The 17,783-nt window shown below is 49.1% G+C and overlaps 1 protein-coding gene across 14 annotated transcripts in view; it reads right to left on the reverse strand.

Moving 5' to 3' along the window:
• Nucleotides 1-17,783, reverse strand: part of MARK2 (microtubule affinity regulating kinase 2) — a 109,859-nt gene that overhangs the window by 12,028 nt on the left and 80,048 nt on the right. For 8 of the 14 annotated variants that reach the window (XM_081842920.1, XM_081842910.1, XM_081842922.1 and 5 more), the window contains exons 4-14: nt 16,793-16,841; nt 16,342-16,407; nt 13,701-13,771; nt 13,335-13,391; nt 12,957-13,193; nt 12,403-12,522; nt 9,822-9,921; nt 9,489-9,661; nt 4,182-4,314; nt 3,142-3,320; nt 2,109-2,206 (exon numbers count right to left, since the gene is read on the reverse strand). In XM_081842920.1, the coding sequence (XP_081699046.1) occupies nt 2,109-2,206; nt 3,142-3,320; nt 4,182-4,314; nt 9,489-9,661; nt 9,822-9,921; nt 12,403-12,522; nt 12,957-13,193; nt 13,335-13,391; nt 13,701-13,771; nt 16,342-16,407; nt 16,793-16,841 (1,283 nt within the window). The remainder of the gene's footprint in view (nt 1-2,108; nt 2,207-3,141; nt 3,321-4,181; nt 4,315-9,488; nt 9,662-9,821; nt 9,922-12,402; nt 12,523-12,956; nt 13,194-13,334; nt 13,392-13,700; nt 13,772-16,341; nt 16,408-16,792; nt 16,842-17,783) is intronic. The other 6 variants (XM_081842923.1, XM_081842921.1, XM_081842914.1 and 3 more) reach the window with 1 other exon arrangement.

Genomic DNA, 17,783 nt, shown 5'->3' on the forward strand with positions numbered 1-17,783 from the left:
GAGAAATGAAGAGGTCAAGCAGGGCTGCTTCTTCTGAGCCGTATTGGAAGTAGGAGAAGTGGGGAGAGCTTAAGACCAGCTGTGGATTTAGCAACTCTTTTGGTAGACACAGGCGACCAGGATCCCGTCCAGGCGAGTGAGCTGGTTGGCAGAAAAAAATGGGTCCCTCCATTCTTCCCATCAGTCCCCTTGGGTGGGTGGGGCTTCCTCTCCTCCACGGCCAGTGTGGAAACACAGGGTAGTAGCCTTTTCAGCTGATGAAATAAACCCTGCAGGCTAGTAGCTAGTAGCCTAAGACCCGGAGGTGCAAGGGTGGTGATGGGATCAACACGCACCGGACTGGCCTTAACTGCAGAGGGTCCACAGTTCAAGATGCATCCGGCTCATTTAAACAGGCTACGTTGTAGGGAAGGTCTAATATTTGCTTAGTTCTCTCTGAAGTGGCTCAAGCTGTGTTTGAGCTCCACCACTTCAGGCTGCCATGGGGGGGGGGGCAGGCGAGAGAGCTCATAGGAGGAGATGCTCCTCCAATGCTGCAGAATTCTCTGGGGAGAAGGTGGGGCAGAGAAAGGAGAACTCTGCAGGGAGCAGATTGCTTGGTTGAGGAAGGGACCCTAGAGAGGAAGGCCGGTTTCCATTTGGCAGGGCTAACTATGGGCTGGAGGGTGAACATTGTTGCTCCAGATCCAGGACATGTGGTTCAGGCTACTGCTGCCGCTGCTGAACCAGACAGAAAGAAAGAACAGAAGCGCCCCCCCCAGCAATACCCACAGCCATCTCCCCTCTCTCAATCAATTGGCAGAACAATGCTACAAATCATCTTTCAACACTTCTGAAGTATTCCAAACTAGCTCGTAATCCCACCTTGCCACAACCAGGATGCAGCTCCGTTCTTTGAGGACTGTGTTTGGGGAGCAGGGGAGAAGAGAATGGACCACTGACAGAGAAGGCAGAGAACCCAGGCAGTTTGGACCCACCGCCTCTGAGCCTGTGTAATTGCAATGACTGCGCCATAAAAACCCAGGGAACCACAGCTTGGTACAGTTGGGGAGAACTCTTTGAAACGTGAGCACTGCTTCCTCTGTCCCAGGAACTACTGTTAAAATCAGTTTTAAGTATGCAGCGCATTCCTAATATTCTTAAAACCACACGGGATTAGAGCAGGGATGGGGAATCTGTGGCCCTCCAGGTGTTGTTGGACTCCCAACTCCCATCAGTCCCAGGCAGCACAGGCAATGGTCAGAGACGGTGGGAGCTGGAGTCCAGCAATATCTGAGAGGCCATAGGATCTCCATCCGTGACTTGGGAGGGGAAATAAGGGAACCAGAGGCAAAGGTTCGTGCATGCGTGTGCAGCTCTGTTTGGTGGCTTTCAATCATGCAGTCCAGCCAGGCAGCAACTGTGGCTTTGCCCAGCTGAACAGAGAACTGACAAGGCAGGTCTGACCTTCCAGCTGAGGCTGCATAGTCAGCTGTTGATTTCCAGCACTGCGCTGGATGGCCTCACAATGACCTCTCCAATTTTAGGATTGCCCCTATCACTTGCCTCCTTTGCATTACAAAGGTGCCTGCAGACAGAAAAGTTGTCATGCCAAGGAGAAGGCTTTTGGCTGACTGTTGCCTCTTGATATGTTGGCTTTCTCAGTGCAGGAATTCCCACCCTTGAGGATTCAAACACATGCCTCGGCCACCATCTTGCAATCTCTAATGGTACATTCCAGGGATGGCTCTCTCTCTCCCCGCCACACACCCCGCATTAAGAAATGCATGACCCATCAGGGCTAGCCAAGACACATTGGCAGCTGAGATGGACCTCAAAATGGTGCCCTGCTCCCCACCAGGGGTCGGGGAATATCAACACCAGGATCTGCAGCCTTGGTGGGCCCTGTTGCCTGAGGTGGTCGCCTCACCTTGCCTCATAGGTAGGCCGGCTCTGTGACCCATACACAAAACAGCCCTGTGCAGCCACCTGCATTTTGCTCCACCTGCAAAGCTGCCCCAAAACAGCTGGACACCTCTCTACTACTGAAGTTTTCTCTTCCTAGTACATCTTTATGTCTGCATCTGGCAAGCAACATGATGAAGCTGGCCTGGGCTCCAAGCCCTTACCTATCTTTGCCGTTCTGGATGGAGTTCTGGCCCAAACTGGCCCGGTCCAGCATGGGGGAGTTGCGGCTCCGGTTTGTGCTGGTTGAGAGGACGCTGTTCTGCAGAGGGGTAGAGACACTGAGTGAGCACAAGCCATTCACTGCCCACGCTTCAGAGAAAGAGAAAGGGAGTTAAGCGGCTCCAGCCTGCTTCTGCAGAGACTACCTGAGCTAGGCTACCTGAGTCAGCACCCAGGTCTCCCAGAGAGTCACAACATAGGGATAGAGGAAGCTGCCTTACACAAGAGAGACACGTAAGGGTCCATCAAGCTCAGTGTTTCCCAAACTTGGGTCTCTAGCTGTTTTTGGACTACAATTCCCATCATCCCTAGATAGCAGGACCAGTGGTCAGGGATGATGGGGATTGTAGTCCAAAGGCAGCTGGAGACCCAAGTTCAGAAAATACTGATCTAGCTCAGTATATTGTCTACCCTGTCAGCAGCTCTCAAGAGGCTGCAAGGGAGGCAGGGGATCTTTCTCAAGCCTACCTGGAGATACCAGGGATTGAACCTGGGACCTTCTGCATGCAGTACATATGTTCTACCACTTATTGGCCCTTTCCCCCAAAACAGGAGGCTGCCTTATACTGAGAATGACCTACTGAGGTCCATCTAGCTCAGTATTGTCTAGAATTCTCAGACCAGGAGTCATTCCCAGTTCTGCCCGGAGATGCTGTACTTTCCCCAAACTTTAATTCTGCACCCCCTCTTTTTTGTGGTCTTCCAGTCCTCAAACTCCTCCTTTAAACTCTCAGAAGCATGCCCTGGTTCCCTTCACCCCCGCTGACAGCTGAACAGAACCTCTGTGTTCAGAGGCAGGATTCATTTGAGGTCCAGCTCCTGGGAAGCAGCTCCTCGTGTGCTGTAATGGCACGTTCCCCCCCTGCTGCAGCAACCCTCTGACCTGGAAGCGCAGCTCCCTGCGTCATAAACATGAAGAGGCCACAACAAGACAAGAGTCCCTCCCCACCCGCCCCAGAGCATGAAAGGACTAACTGTGGAAGGTGTGGGGGTGCTCTTCTTCCTCTCAAGGCTGGGCAGGGGGCTGGCAGGCACTTTCACCGTGCTGCTGGCCTTGTTGCGCCCAGCCTCCCGCTCCTCTTCAGGCCGCTTGTTCTCTGCGTTGGCTGCCTGTGTTTTCTTGGAGTACGAGGAGGATGTTGGGATGGTGGGTACTGTGGTGGGAAGAAGAGAGGGCCAGGGAGTGGGGGAAGAGAGAAGAAGAGTCAGCGTGGCGAGGTCTGGTTTGGGGAAGGGATACCCAGCAAGGGGAAGCTTGTGCTTTCTGGGCAGGACCCTGTTTCACAGGTGTGGGAGGAAGGAAGGAAGGAAGGAAGGAAGGAAGGAAGGAAGGAAGGACGGACTCTCTCTTCTAAGGAGTCAATGAGCAACTGGAAAATTCCCTGCACCCCAATGCGGGGAGAAGGAGATTAAAAACCGTCCGGAGTTTTAAATAACCTGCATGGCTGCAGTCATGAGCTACATAAAGCAGAAGGGAAAATATAACCGTGTAATTAAAAACACACACACAAACATCCCAGTTTAGTTTTCCAGTTCTCCTTGCTGGATCTCAGAATCTTAGTCCCCGCAGTGCCTGGCGAATGTTGTAAAATAGCCCGTACGGATGCACTTTCCCCATCTCACATAAAAAAAATTATGCCTCCTTGTTGAATAGGCAGTCAGATGAGCAGAGTAGTAACAGGAGTAGTAGAAGTAGCAGTAGTAATAATTGTAATACAGTGGAACGTCAGGTTTTGAACATCTCTGTTGACGAACATTTCGAAACTCGAACACCGAAAACCCGGAAGTAGCTGCTTCCGTATTCGAACATGCCTCAGAAGATGAACTTCTGAGGCGGCTTCCGTATTGATTTTTCCGTTTTGAGGCTTCTGTTTTGAGTTTGCGAACGTTTCGGAATTCAAATGTTCTTCCGGAACCGATTACGTTTAAAAACCGAGGTTCCACTGTAATGGCAGGGAACCCTCACTGTGGTCCCCCCGAGCAAGAAATGTGGTGGTAGTGGTGGCATGACTCACCCTGGTCGCTTAAGCGGCGTTGCTTGGGGTTGGCTGATACACTGCGCTGTACCTTGTGCGACGGGGAGGGGGCGGTGCTGTTGGCAAGTTCGGGTTGGGTCCGTGGCTTCAGGGTAATGCTATCGTTGTCAAGCTGGAAGAGATCAGGCAGGAGCACGAGGGCGGGGGGAGAAGAGGCTCACTCAGTGGGTGAAGCTCTGACCCAGGCATTCCATTCATGTAATCATTTATTTATATCAGAGATGAAGAACATACACACATTATTTATATGATCTCTACTCTTGGCTGAGGAAGAGGAGAATAGGAGTTCTTAATAGTTGCTGCTGGAGGGTGAAAATAAAAATTGGGGTGTGCTTGTGAACATTCTGAGATACAAAGCGCAGCCCCTCCCCTAGCCAAACTGCAGCCTGCCCACCCCCCTGCCCTGCTCAACAGCCAAACGAATGTGGCAGAACAGATTATACCATTTCAGCTCAAGGAAGAGATACGTATTTTGGAGGCTCCTCTGTGCGTGTGTGTGTGTGTGTATATATATATATTCCTAGGAGAAGGCTCCTCTGTGTGTGTGTGTGTGTGTGTGTGTGTGTGTGTGTGTGTGTGTATGTGTGTGTGTGTATATATATATATATATATATATATATATATATATATATATGCAGGTTTTGGTGTCCTCGGGTGTCTTCCCGTGTAAAAGTTGGGGTGTCTAGGCGACGTTTCGACGAGGTCTCACTCGTCATCTTCAGGCTGGTGCTTTTGGCTTCTTGTTACTGGAACAGAGCAGGATCTCAGTGTTTGAGTTCCTATAAATACTGTAGAGGGGGTGTGGTGTATAGCCTCCAATGTTCTGGGCAGAGAGGAAGTTCCCAGGCTAGTGTGCCTTTTCTTCTTTTGTTCCTTAATTACTTGAGAGATATCTTGAGTGATTTCTTGAGTGATATCCTGAGTACCACTTAGGTGGGTCATTAGGTGTGGATTAGTTGTTAAAGTCTTTGTGTCTTGACCTCTTGAACTTTGTGAATAGTTTTCCTGAGAAGATGGCTGTACTGTACTTAGTTGTGCTCTGGCTTGGCTTCGTGTATAGGGGCGAGCTGTGGTTTTGTGGCTTGTGTCAGCCAGATCTGTGTAGGGATTGCAGGGGGGTGCAGCATCCGGAGGTGCCACCATGGATTGGCTACTGGATGGTGTCTGTAATTCATCTGTGGAGAGGGTCTGGGTTTGGGTCTGGTGTGGTTGATTGGTGTTGGCGTTCTGTGTGCCTCTGGATCTGGTGTCAGTTTTTGTGGGGAGGGCTAATTTCCAGATGTCTGGCAAGCGGGATGTGTCGTCACGCTTGTTCATGTTGTGAGGGTGTTTCTCTATCTCGATGGCTTCCATGATTATTCTCTTGTGGTGATGTTCCGTGTTAAAGAGCAATTTGGAATCTGCAAAATTAATTTCGTGTCCTGTTTCTTTCATGTGTTGGAAAAGAGAGGAAGTTTTTTCTTCTTTTTTGACGGCATTCTTGTGTTCTGCGATACGTGCATTTATTCGTCTGTTTGTTTGTCCAATGTACGTGGCTGGGCAGACTTTGCAGGGTATTTCATAGATCCCTTGGTTTTCCAACTGGATTTTATCCTTGGGGTTTCTGAGGATATTGGCTATTTTTTGGTTGGTGCAAAAGGCTGTTTTGATATTGTGTTTATGGAGGATTTTGCTAATTTTATCTGTAGTGCCCTTGATATAAGGGAGGAGGGCCATGCCATTGTTTTCTTCTGTGTCTTGGTTTTTGGGGGGTGTTTCCTTTTGGATTAGCTTCGTAATCCTGTTTTGCTGGTATCCATTGGCAATTAACACGTTTGAGAGATTCTGTAACTCAGTTGTCAAGTGGTCTTTGTCAGCCAGGCGTTTGGTTCTGGAGATGAGAGTCTTGGCTACGGAGTTTATTTGTGCAGGGTGGTGGTGTGATTGTGCATGTAAGTAGCGGTTGGTGTGTGTTTTTTTCCGGTAGATAGTGTGTCCTAGGGAGCCATCAGGTTTTTTGTAGATTAGGACGTCAAGGAAGGGAAGTTGGTTGTTGGCTTCTATTTCCATAGTGAACTGTATTTTGGGGTGTAAGTTGTTGAGATGTGTGAGGAAGCTATCCAGTTTTTCTTTCCCGTGTGGCCAAATTACAAAGGTGTCGTCAACATATCTGAGCCAAAGTTTGGGTTTGTGTTCTGACTTGTCTAAAGCATTGGTTTCAAAGTGTTCCATGTACAGGTTTGCGATGACCGGTGCAGATTCTGCCCTATGCAGAATCCATCTCTTCACACGTACCAAACTCCTTCCAGTTCATAGAAACAATAAAGAAGCAAAACCTACATCCTAATGACCTACTTGTGAGCTTCGATGTTGTATCTCTCTTCACACAAGTGCCCATTAATGAAGCCTTGACAGCTATTCAAAACAAATACAATCCCCCCGAATACATCTTGGACCTGACCAACCACTGCCTAACCAACACGTACTTCATCCACAATGGACAAAGATACAAACAGATAGAAGGAGCACCTATGGGATCACCCCTCTCACCGGTCATCGCAAACCTGTACATGGAACACTTTGAAACCAATGCTTTAGACAAGTCAGAACACAAACCCAAACTTTGGCTCAGATATGTTGACGACACCTTTGTAATTTGGCCACACGGGAAAGAAAAACTGGATAGCTTCCTCACACATCTCAACAACTTACACCCCAAAATACAATTCACTATGGAAATAGAAGCCAACAACCAACTTCCCTTCCTTGACGTCCTAATCTACAAAAAACCTGATGGCTCCCTAGGACACACTATCTACCGGAAAAAAACACACACCAACCGCTACTTACATGCACAATCACACCACCACCCTGCACAAATAAACTCCGTAGCCAAGACTCTCATCTCCAGAACCAAACGCCTGGCTGACAAAGACCACTTGACAACTGAGTTACAGAATCTCTCAAACGTGTTAATTGCCAATGGATACCAGCAAAACAGGATTACGAAGCTAATCCAAAAGGAAACACCCCCCAAAAACCAAGACACAGAAGAAAACAATGGCATGGCCCTCCTCCCTTATATCAAGGGCACTACAGATAAAATTAGCAAAATCCTCCATAAACACAATATCAAAACAGCCTTTTGCACCAACCAAAAAATAGCCAATATCCTCAGAAACCCCAAGGATAAAATCCAGTTGGAAAACCAAGGGATCTATGAAATACCCTGCAAAGTCTGCCCAGCCACGTACATTGGACAAACAAACAGACGAATAAATGCACGTATCGCAGAACACAAGAATGCCGTCAAAAAAGAAGAAAAAACTTCCTCTCTTTTCCAACACATGAAAGAAACAGGACACGAAATTAATTTTGCAGATTCCAAATTGCTCTTTAACACGGAACATCACCACAAGAGAATAATCATGGAAGCCATCGAGATAGAGAAACACCCTCACAACATGAACAAGCGTGACGACACATCCCGCTTGCCAGACATCTGGAAATTAGCCCTCCCCACAAAAACTGACACCAGATCCAGAGGCACACAGAACGCCAACACCAATCAACCACACCAGACCCAAACCCAGACCCTCTCCACAGATGAATTACAGACACCATCCAGTAGCCAATCCATGGTGGCACCTCCGGATGCTGCACCCCCCTGCAATCCCTACACAGATCTGGCTGACACAAGCCACAAAACCACAGCTCGCCCCTATACACGAAGCCAAGCCAGAGCACAACTAAGTACAGTACAGCCATCTTCTCAGGAAAACTCTTCACAAAGTTCAAGAGGTCAAGACACAAAGACTTTAACAACTAATCCACACCTAATGACCCACCTAAGTGGTACTCAGGATATCACTCAAGAAATCACTCAAGATATCTCTCAAGTAATTAAGGAACAAAAGAAGAAAAGGCACACTAGCCTGGGAACTTCCTCTCTGCCCAGAACATTGGAGGCTATACACCACACCCCCTCTACAGTATTTATAGGAACTCAAACACTGAGATCCTGCTCTGTTCCAGTAACAAGAAGCCAAAAGCACCAGCCTGAAGATGACGAGTGAGACCTCGTCGAAACGTCGCCTAGACACCCCAACTTTTACACGGGAAGACACCCGAGGACACCAAAACCTGCATATATATATATATATATATATATATATATATATATATATATATATTCCTAGGAGAAAGATCCTAACCTGCTCACTTTGTGATACATTTTTTTTTAAAAAAAAACCAAAGATCACTGCAAGCAAAAATTTAAGGGGCATTTGAAAAAAGGTATCACCCAACTGCAGACTGAAATAGTGGAGTTCATTCTGCATCAGGTGTGGGGAACCTCCGGCCCTCCAGAGGTTGCTGAACTACAATTCTTGTCAGCCCTAGCCATTGGCCATGCTCGCTGGTGCTGAGGCAATTTGTAGTTCTGCAACCTCTGGAGGGCCAGAGATTCCCCCAATCCGGTGTGCTCATGACAATATATTTAATTTCAGGTGGTCTCCAGTAGTATTAAGCTTGCTCTTAAATTCTGTTCAACGGGTACCACAAACAGCGCTACAATATAGGTTTCAGATGCAAAGCCACTGAAAGTCTGCACACCTCAACAAACAAGGGTGCCATAAACTCCAACAAGTCTCTTCGTGGTACAATGGGTCAGGGCTTTTGGCTGTTAACCAGAAGGTTGGTGGTTTGAGCCCATCCAGGGATGGCTGTGGGCAGGGGGTTGGTTTAGATGACTCTCAGGGCCCCTTCCAGTGCTACAATTCTATGATTCTAAGCAATCAACAGGGAAGGCAGGTGTCTAGTAGAGGCTGGTTTATCAGGGCGACTGGGGCACCACCCACCAACCTCAGCCTGCCCACAGCCAGCCTGCTCTTGGCTGCCTTCCTACCTACAACCAGTCCAGGTGGGGTCCCTGCCTGCTGACTTCTTCCTCCTTGGTCTCGATGCTGTCCTTGTGGGACTCGGCAGGGAGGAGGAGGAGGATGACCAAAGTAGAATTTGACGGCTCCGCCAGTCACTGACTCCACCTCCACCTCCACCTCCACCTCCTGTTGACCTCTCTACCTTCCGCCCTGCCGGTCCCAGGGGTCACCAACCTCTGCCGCAGACACCCAAAGGGAAAGATTCAGAATTGTGCTTTTGCACTTGGGAGTTTCACGCCAGTGTGTTTCCACTGATGGAGCTTCAATGGGGAAGTGCTACCGCTGAAAACATGCGAACACCCAGATGTTTGCAGCTCAGTCCCTCAAACGGAAGCCACACACGCACACAAACGGACAAGGAACTCACCTCTGAATTTTTGTATCCTAGCAGCAGATATGTAGCCATGACTTCGTTATACTTCTGGCTGACTAAGGAGTCCTGGATTTCCTCCCGGGTATATCCCATGGAGATCATGAGCTCTGCAGGACAACGGAAGGGAGCACGCACACACAGGGAAAGGAGAGAGACGGTCAGAGCGCCTTGAAGGGTGAATAAATAAATAAAACTGTGTTTAAAAGATGCATGGAGGGAGGAAGGGAAATCTGTGGGTACGCCCTGCAGGGAAACGATAGCCAAGCGCTTGCCCGGAAAGATCCTGTGCAGGGCCACCCAATCACCCGCCCCGCCTCAGTGACACACCTGTCCGCCGGGGATCCTTGTAGTCGGGCAGAGGCTCCACGTAAGGCTTCAGTTCATCGTCCTCGTGACCCACATTCATCCAGCGGTCTTTCATGATTTGCTATGGAGAGGGGAAGGGGAAACGTTGGCTCAGTATGCGGGGGGTGGCGGTGACAATAGCACAGAGGAGTGCTTTCTTCCTTTTTAATGTTTTAGTGAGGATGGTCCCAGTTGCGTAGCTGGAAGTTTTTTCTATTGGAAAACTGGAACCACTTGTGCAAAACGCAGGCTCTGCACACACCTCTCTCCCCAATGTTCACAGCAAGCTCCCAACTGTGAGGAGATCTGGCCCACCTCTCCCTCTCTCCGCAAGTCTGGGTAATGCAATCCATGTCGCCACCCAAGCCCATGGTTAATTCGTGAAAGACCATGGCATAATCAGCGAGCTCTCCCAGCTAGTGTACATAATAAAACTGCAAATAACTAAAATCCAAAAAAAAATCTATGAAAACATGTAAGCAGGAAATAATTATAATTAAAATACAAATAAAAATCAGATAGGCTTTTATGAATATAGGTAACTAAATTAGATGTCTGGTTAGGATTGCTAAAAAAAAAAAAAAAAAGGTTTCAGCAGGCAACTAAATATATATACAGCAAAGGTGTCTGCCTAATATCAGTCTTCCTTTCTCTGCTTGACAATGAATATTGCCCATTGTACATATATATTGTTGCAAGTCACTCTTATTTGGGGGTGGGGTGGGGATAGAGATTTTTATAATGAATGAAGTTATTTTATTCTATAAACAAGGTGTAGGCAAGCTTTGGCTCTCCATATGTCGCTGAACTACAACTCCCATCACCCTCATTCACTGGCCAGGTTTGCTGGGGCTGGGTGGGAGTTGTAGTTCTGTAACATCTTGGGGCCCAGAGGTTCTCTACACCTGCTATGCCCAAACCAAACCAGGAAGAAAAACCATGCAATTTGCAGCATTGACTGGAAACCCCAGCTTGCTGCTGCAGTGATCTGCCAAGACCTTCTCCTTGCCTCTGGCATGAAATCAACACAGCACCCTCCCTCTGTGTATCACAGAGAACGGGGTGTGTGTGTGTGTGTGTGTGTGTGTGTGTGTATTCATGCGTGTGTGTGTGTGTTGCCTTGTCTCCGCCCACACCCGAGCACAAACCCAACTGCCCCCCTTAATGCACTCTTCCCTGCACTTCCCCTTCTGCATCCCTGAAGCCCACAGTTAAAATTGTTGCTTGCAGGCAGAGAGCAGCAGGGGCCATGGCATTCCAGCACCAGACAGCAAGGAACTTCCCTCTCCTATTCAAGAGAATGGCTGGCGGGGCTTCTTAATTACTTGCCTACGCAGAAAGGCAGTTTCGGATGGCAGGGGGCACTGCAGCCCAGCCAGACAAAGGCAGGAGCCAACCGCTGGGAAATGAACCAGGCCCTCTTCACGCTAGCACTGGAGGCAAGGAAAACCGCCTTTTGGAAAATAAAACTAAAAACAAACAAGACCGCGCACTGCTTGCAAGGATAGGGCTTTCCTACCAGCATGGACTTGGATACGCCTTCTAAAAACTGAGACAGCGCTGGCACAATTCTAAGACTTAAAAACCAAGGGCAAAACCTGGATGCAGAGTTGGTTAAGCAACTGCCCAAAATACACTTGCTTAACCAAATACTGTCAAAGGGTACATTCACACATTACGTTTTCTGTATACACCGAAAGTGGTATTGTTATCTTTGTTTCCAAGAGCGCAAACTGAAAAGCATTAACGGGTGAATGAAGCAGAAGTGTTTGGGAAAGGATCTCATCAGAGAGAGAAAGGGAGGGAATCTCTTAAAGGCATCCAAAGAAGGAAGTCTTCACATACTTCTCAGAATTTTTTTTATTTTTGGGGGTGGGGTGGGGAGGGGAGGCAGGGCAGGAGGGAATGGGTTCCAAACTGAGGGGAGTCTAGCTAAAACTACTGATTTAAGGCAATGACAGCACATGTTTTGCATTCAGTGAGTCCTCTCATGTCCCTGGCATCCACACCCCAGTGTCGCCCCAGGAGGACTGATTCAGATGGCTCACAAATCACCTCACTTGGGAGAGGGAGCCCTCAGAAGCCCACAACTGCACCATCTTGGATCTCCCATCACCCTCAAACTCTAGGGATGGATCCCTTGTAACATCTCTTGCCCAGCAGCTGCCCAGCAGCATGTGGCCCTTTGCTGAGGCAGCATCTTCCATAGCTCAGTCAGCAGAGTCCACCGGGAGCTGCCCAGGGATCTGTCTTACCCTGTATGGAAAACTGCTACCACTTCACCAGTGAGAACAAACTGGGTCTCAGGTTTCATCCCTGGCAACTCTGGACAGAACTGGGAAAGACTCCTAGTCTGAAACCTTGGGAGAGGTTCTGCCAGTCTGCAGAGACAATACTGAACTTGACAGCTCAATGGTCTGCTTTGGAAGAAGGCACCTTCCTATGACTAGATGGCACAACAGCAGGAACTCCAAAATGATGAGTGGTGTGGTGTAGGATTCCACAAGCGGATGCCGGCTTCCCTCCTGCCCAGCCCACCTGGTCCCCGGTCCTGTCTCCTCACCTCTAAAGTGCCTCTCTTGCTAGGGTTGAGGATGAGGAATTTTTTCAGCAGGTTCTCACAGTCCGTGGACATGTAGAAGGGGATCCGGTACTTCCCCCTCAAGACCCGTTCTCGCAGCTCCTGCAGAGGGAAAGGGGAGGGAATGAGCAGCAATTCCGCACGTAACTCAACTGCAGGTGCAGGGGAGCCTTTGACCCTCCAGATGTTGCAGAACGATTCGCACTGGCTACAGCAAGCATGGCCAGTGACAAAGAGAGATAGCTTAGCAACATCTGGAGAGCAAAAGGCTCCCTATACCTATTCTAAGGGAAGATGCCCTGATCCTAACACACACATGCACAGAAGGGAGTGGAGATACTGGAAGGCCCTGAAGCCTTTGGGTGGCTCTGGTCCATTGCCGAGGCAACTTCCTCCACAGCTCAGTCTGACTGACACAGCTGGGAATCCACAGAGGTTGTTCCCTCAATACTGGGATAGCCAGCCTCAAGTCGCAATTGTGCTGCCAACCCCTTGAAGCTGTAAGCCATTCTCCTCGCCCTCCACAACTCCCTTACCTTGAGGTTCTGCCCATCGAAGGGCAGGGAGCCGCTGACCAGTGTGTAAAGGATAACCCCTAGGCTCCAGACATCCACCTCGGGGCCGTCGTACTTCTTGCCCTGGAAAAGCTCAGGGGCGGCGTACGGGGGGCTCCCGCAGAAGGTGTCAAGCTTGTTGCCAAACGTGAACTCGTTGCTGAAACCGAAGTCTGCAATTTTAATGTTCATGTCGGCATCTAAGAGCAGGTTCTCTGCCTGTAAAGGGAGGCGAAAGGCAAGTCAGGCTGGGGAAGCCAACGGGCCAACAACACCACGTTTTACTTCCAACAGGAAATCCAGCATTTGCACAGGGTAAACACAGAGCTTTACAGGAGCATTTTCAGCATTTATACACACCTTCAAGTCTCTATGTACAATGAATTTTTGGTGACAGTACTGCACAGCAGAAACTATCTGGAAGACAAGAGGACAGAGAGGTCAGGGGGGAGGTTTGTGTTGCTTCATAACACACGCAATCTAGATGCATTGCCCTTTAATCACAGTCCCCAGAAGTGTAGGAATCGATTTTCTGCAATGTATCCCCATATGCCTGTGGGCTGTGTGTGAATAATAGAACTGCTTGGGGGAACGGGGCGGGGGGTGGAATTACATGGATCTTCACCACAGAAAGCATCAAGCCCCACTTTCATATTTGCTGGGCAGCTGCTGTGGCCCTATAAACACTGTTTGCTTCCCGCACTTCAAGAAGGGTGCAGCACCAACCTGTCGGAATTTTGCCCGTGCTTCTTTCTCTTTCATTCTTCCATGGGCTACTAAATAATCGAACACCTCACCTGCAGGGGGCGCAAGAGGGAAGCATAATGTTACTTGGGAGTTCCGCTGAAAGTCTGATGCTGAGGTTGTGGGGGGGGGTGTCAGAGGAAAGGACTTAGAACATTGCCCTCCATCCTGTGCCTCCTCTACTCCCCACCCCCATTTTTTGCCATCACCGAGAATAACAAAACTCAGGAGCAGATTCCACTTGGGCCTGGAGGAGAGGAGCACACCAGTCCAGCTGTACTTTTCAGAAGTCTCAGCCACTTCTCTCACTATAGCTCAGTAGTTGCTTGACATGAACAAGACCCTGGATTCAATCCCAGTCATTGCCACTTTTGTGTGTGTTTTTTGAAGGATCAGATAAGTGATGCGGAAGCTTCTTCTCTGTTACAGACCCTAGAGCAGGCACCCCCAAACTTGGCCCTCCAGCTGTTTTGGGACTACAACTCCCATCATCTCTGGCTAACAGGACCAGTGGTCAGGGATGATGGGAACTGTAGTCCCAAAACAGCTTGAGGGCAGAGTTTGGGGATGCCCGCCCTAGTGAAATGCTGTTCAGAGTACTGGGCTAGACAGATAAATACCAGGCCAAGGCTGTGTTCTAAGGAAGGGACAAGAGCTCAGTGGCAGGTTCAACCCTCATTATCTCCAATTAAATAGGAAGGCAGCAGGTGACGGGGAAGGACCTTTCTCTGCACGAGACAATTGGAGAACCACTGCCAGAGAGCAAGATTCACCTAACGAGTTCTCCCAGTGGAAACCCTGAGCAATGGTTTGCACAATGGGGCTTCCCCCCATCTCCTCCCCCATGCACCCCTGAAATTGGCTCGGGGTTGGGGTCAGGCGAAACCCCAGACCAGCATATGGGGGACGGGGAGGAGAGGGAAGGTGGTTCTGTCTGGCAAGCTGACATGATTATGCTGACAGAGTGACTGGAAATTCCTCCCACAGTTGACTGTGCTGGATGAACAAATAGCTTGGCATAGTATTGGGCAGTTGCCTATGTTCCAAAGAAGGAAGCAGCATTCACCGGCTTGGCATGCAGTAGATCCCTGGTTCAAAGTATCAGGTAAAGGGATAGACACCTTTTCTCTGCCAGGGACCCTGCATTGGACTAGACAGCCCCACATAGTCGAGGCTGGTATAAGGCGGCTTCCTATGTTACAATGGGTCTTTCCATAAGTCACTACAGCTTCATCTTGAAAGAGAGCCATGCCCCACGGACGGCTGTCTCCAGGCACTGCCTGCCTGGTGAGTAGGATGCGTTCCGTCCATCTCCTGCAATTGTCTAGGGCCCACCAGTAATGGCAATGGCATTTCTAAAGGCCTTTGTGTTTTCCGACAGACCGCGTGACATTCACACAAAACTGGCAAGATTGCCTCCAGAGATTCAGAGCCTGCTTTAAAAAAAAGGGCAAGCCTTAAACTCAGCAAAGCCGCTGTCAAGAGTCACCAGGGGGTGGGGGAAGAAAGAGAGGAGTGAGATAAAACTTACCTAAAGATAGGCACTTTCAAAAAAACCCTCTAGGATGTGGTATTTAGAACATTTACAGGCACACCTCGGAGATGTTGCGGGTTTGGTTCCAGACCGCCGTAATGAAGCAAATATCGCAATAAAGTGAGCCACACAATTTTGTTTCCCAAGGCATACAAAACTTATGACTACACTATACTGCAGTCTATTAAGCCAGGTCCACCTGACTGCAGTGGCAGGACGGGGAAAACCCATCTCCAGCCCTAGCCAGCTCCACTCCCATGGCCAGGAGAGGGGTGACGGCGGCAGGGGGCTTCCTTCTCCTGGAAGCAGCCAAGCTGCCTGTAGCTGTGCCTGAAATAAGCTGCAATAAGTGCAATAAGATGAGGTCTGCCTGCATGTACTTACTGTTCAAACACTGTACGAAATGGCATACAACACTATCAGTGCACACCTTGCTGTCTATGGGGGAAAAGCCCCCTGGTGAGCCGCTGCCAGTTAAGCAGATGGTCCTGAGCTAAGATGGGTCACTGACCTGACTCAGTGCACCTTCCATTCTATAACTAGTATGTCACAGGATACATGTCTCACCTCCCAAATTATGTGATGAGGGAGAAGGTGAAGCTAGCTGTGACCCCACCCTGTGATTCTTCTTCTGTCTCTGGGCCGAAAGGGGAGAACTGGGAGAAGAATGTGACAGATCTAGGGATATATCTTATTCTTCATTTAAAGAGCTCAGGAGACGCCCCTCCATTCTATCCTCCTGACAACCCTATGAGGTAGGTCAGAGAGAGTATGTGTGTGTGAGAAAGAGACTGGTCACCCAATGAGCTTCCTGGCTGAGTGAGGATTTGAACCTTGGTCACCCCAGTCTGACAATTGAAACCAAATACGCCATTGTTCTTAAACCTGGGCCCCCAAATGCTGTTAACCTACAACTCCCATAATCCCTCTCCACCGGGTTAAACTGGATGAGGACGATGGAAGCCGCAGTCCAGCACAATCTGGGGGGGGAAAGTAAGCTACGAATAATATTGAAATACACCACATAGACTCTCGGAATAAGGTTCTCCACAACGTGTCTTTCAAAGAGGCTTCAGATCAAACACTCACCCCCACTGGCATACTCCATGACGAGGTACAGTGTCTTCTCTGTCTCTATTACTTCAAATAATTTAACTGCAAGACAAGAGGACAGAAGACTTTTAAGGGCGGGGAAGACGGGGCAGACTACAAAAAATTACAAAAGGCTCAGAGAGAAAGTGCTCTTCCTCTCTCCTGCATGATGAAACGGCCTGGCAGTTCGTTCAGTGCAGACAAAGAGGAAGCACTCCTGAACATTAGAGGTAATTAATGTGTGGAATTCACTGCCGCATGACGAAGCAGCAACAGCCGCTCACTTAAAGGCTTTCAGAAGAATTGCCACAGAGGTAGGAAAGCCTCAGGGACTCTCTCTCAATTACCCTTTTGGAAATTAAGTGCCTTACAGGTCAGAATATACTGTTTAAGTACATCAAAATCCGGTGGCAAAAGGGAGGGGAAGGGGGAATGGAAGGGGGCTCACCTATATTAGGATGATTCAAAACCTTCATTATTCGCACTTCCCGGAAGAGCTGCAGAAACAGAAGAGCAGAGCAGAAACAGAAGGATCAATGCAGGTGGATTTACACAGGCACAAACAGTCCTATGCCCCTTAGCTTAAGTCTTTCCCAACCTGGCAGCTGCCTGATGCTGTGGAGTACAACTTGCATCAGCCCCAGATTGGGAAAAGCCTGGCTTAAAGACATCTGGGGCGACTGGCCGGAAGCTCCGACCTTGCAGGAAGTGGCTGAATGGGGTGGCCTTTGGAGGTCTGTTCTACACTCCAAAAAACTGCCAAATATCACAATCTCCCAAACCTCAAGCTTGGTCAGAACCTGCCCTCCCTCCCACAACCTTGCCCCAATCTTTGATTCTCCTTGGATTAGACATTTTTTAAGGATAATGTGTTACAGTAATCTGTTAATTAAAAAAAGGCAATCCGATTGCCTGCAATGAGCCTGGGTAATAAGCCGCTAATAATTGAGCCGGAGGGATAGGTGGGGGTGGCGAACACACAGCTCTCCGCCACCCCCCGCCCGGCATCGGCTTGAGACAGGAGATTGAAGGGGCCAGGTTCAAACTCAACACAGTTATGATAAATAAGGAGTGTAACTTCCCTATAATATTTCCTTTATTTACAAAAGGATGTGGCAGGGGGTGGGGAGAAAAGGGTTTTCTGCTCAGGATCTGCTTGGCAAACGTCAGGCAGTTGGCTCTGCAGCCCTAAAGGGCGGGTCTCCTGTGACACTTCATCTCCTTAGCGCAAGGAACAGATGCTTGGGCTGATGCAGGAGGGAAGACCCCCACCCTCCCAAGCTCAGGAGCAGCTGTTCAGGCAAATAATCCCTTTGCTGCTGGGGAAAAACACCACTACCAGCTCACAGCTCAGATCCTGCCTTGGTCCAGAAGCTGGAGGCAGATGGATATTCCAGCTGCCGGCTTCCACCCCCGCCCCAGTTTCTAACCTGTGTGCC

The sequence above is a fragment of the Podarcis erhardii genome, assembly GCF_964252035.2.
Source record: "Podarcis erhardii genome assembly, chromosome: 15".
In the NCBI taxonomy this organism is placed as follows: Eukaryota; Metazoa; Chordata; class Lepidosauria; order Squamata; family Lacertidae; genus Podarcis; species Podarcis erhardii.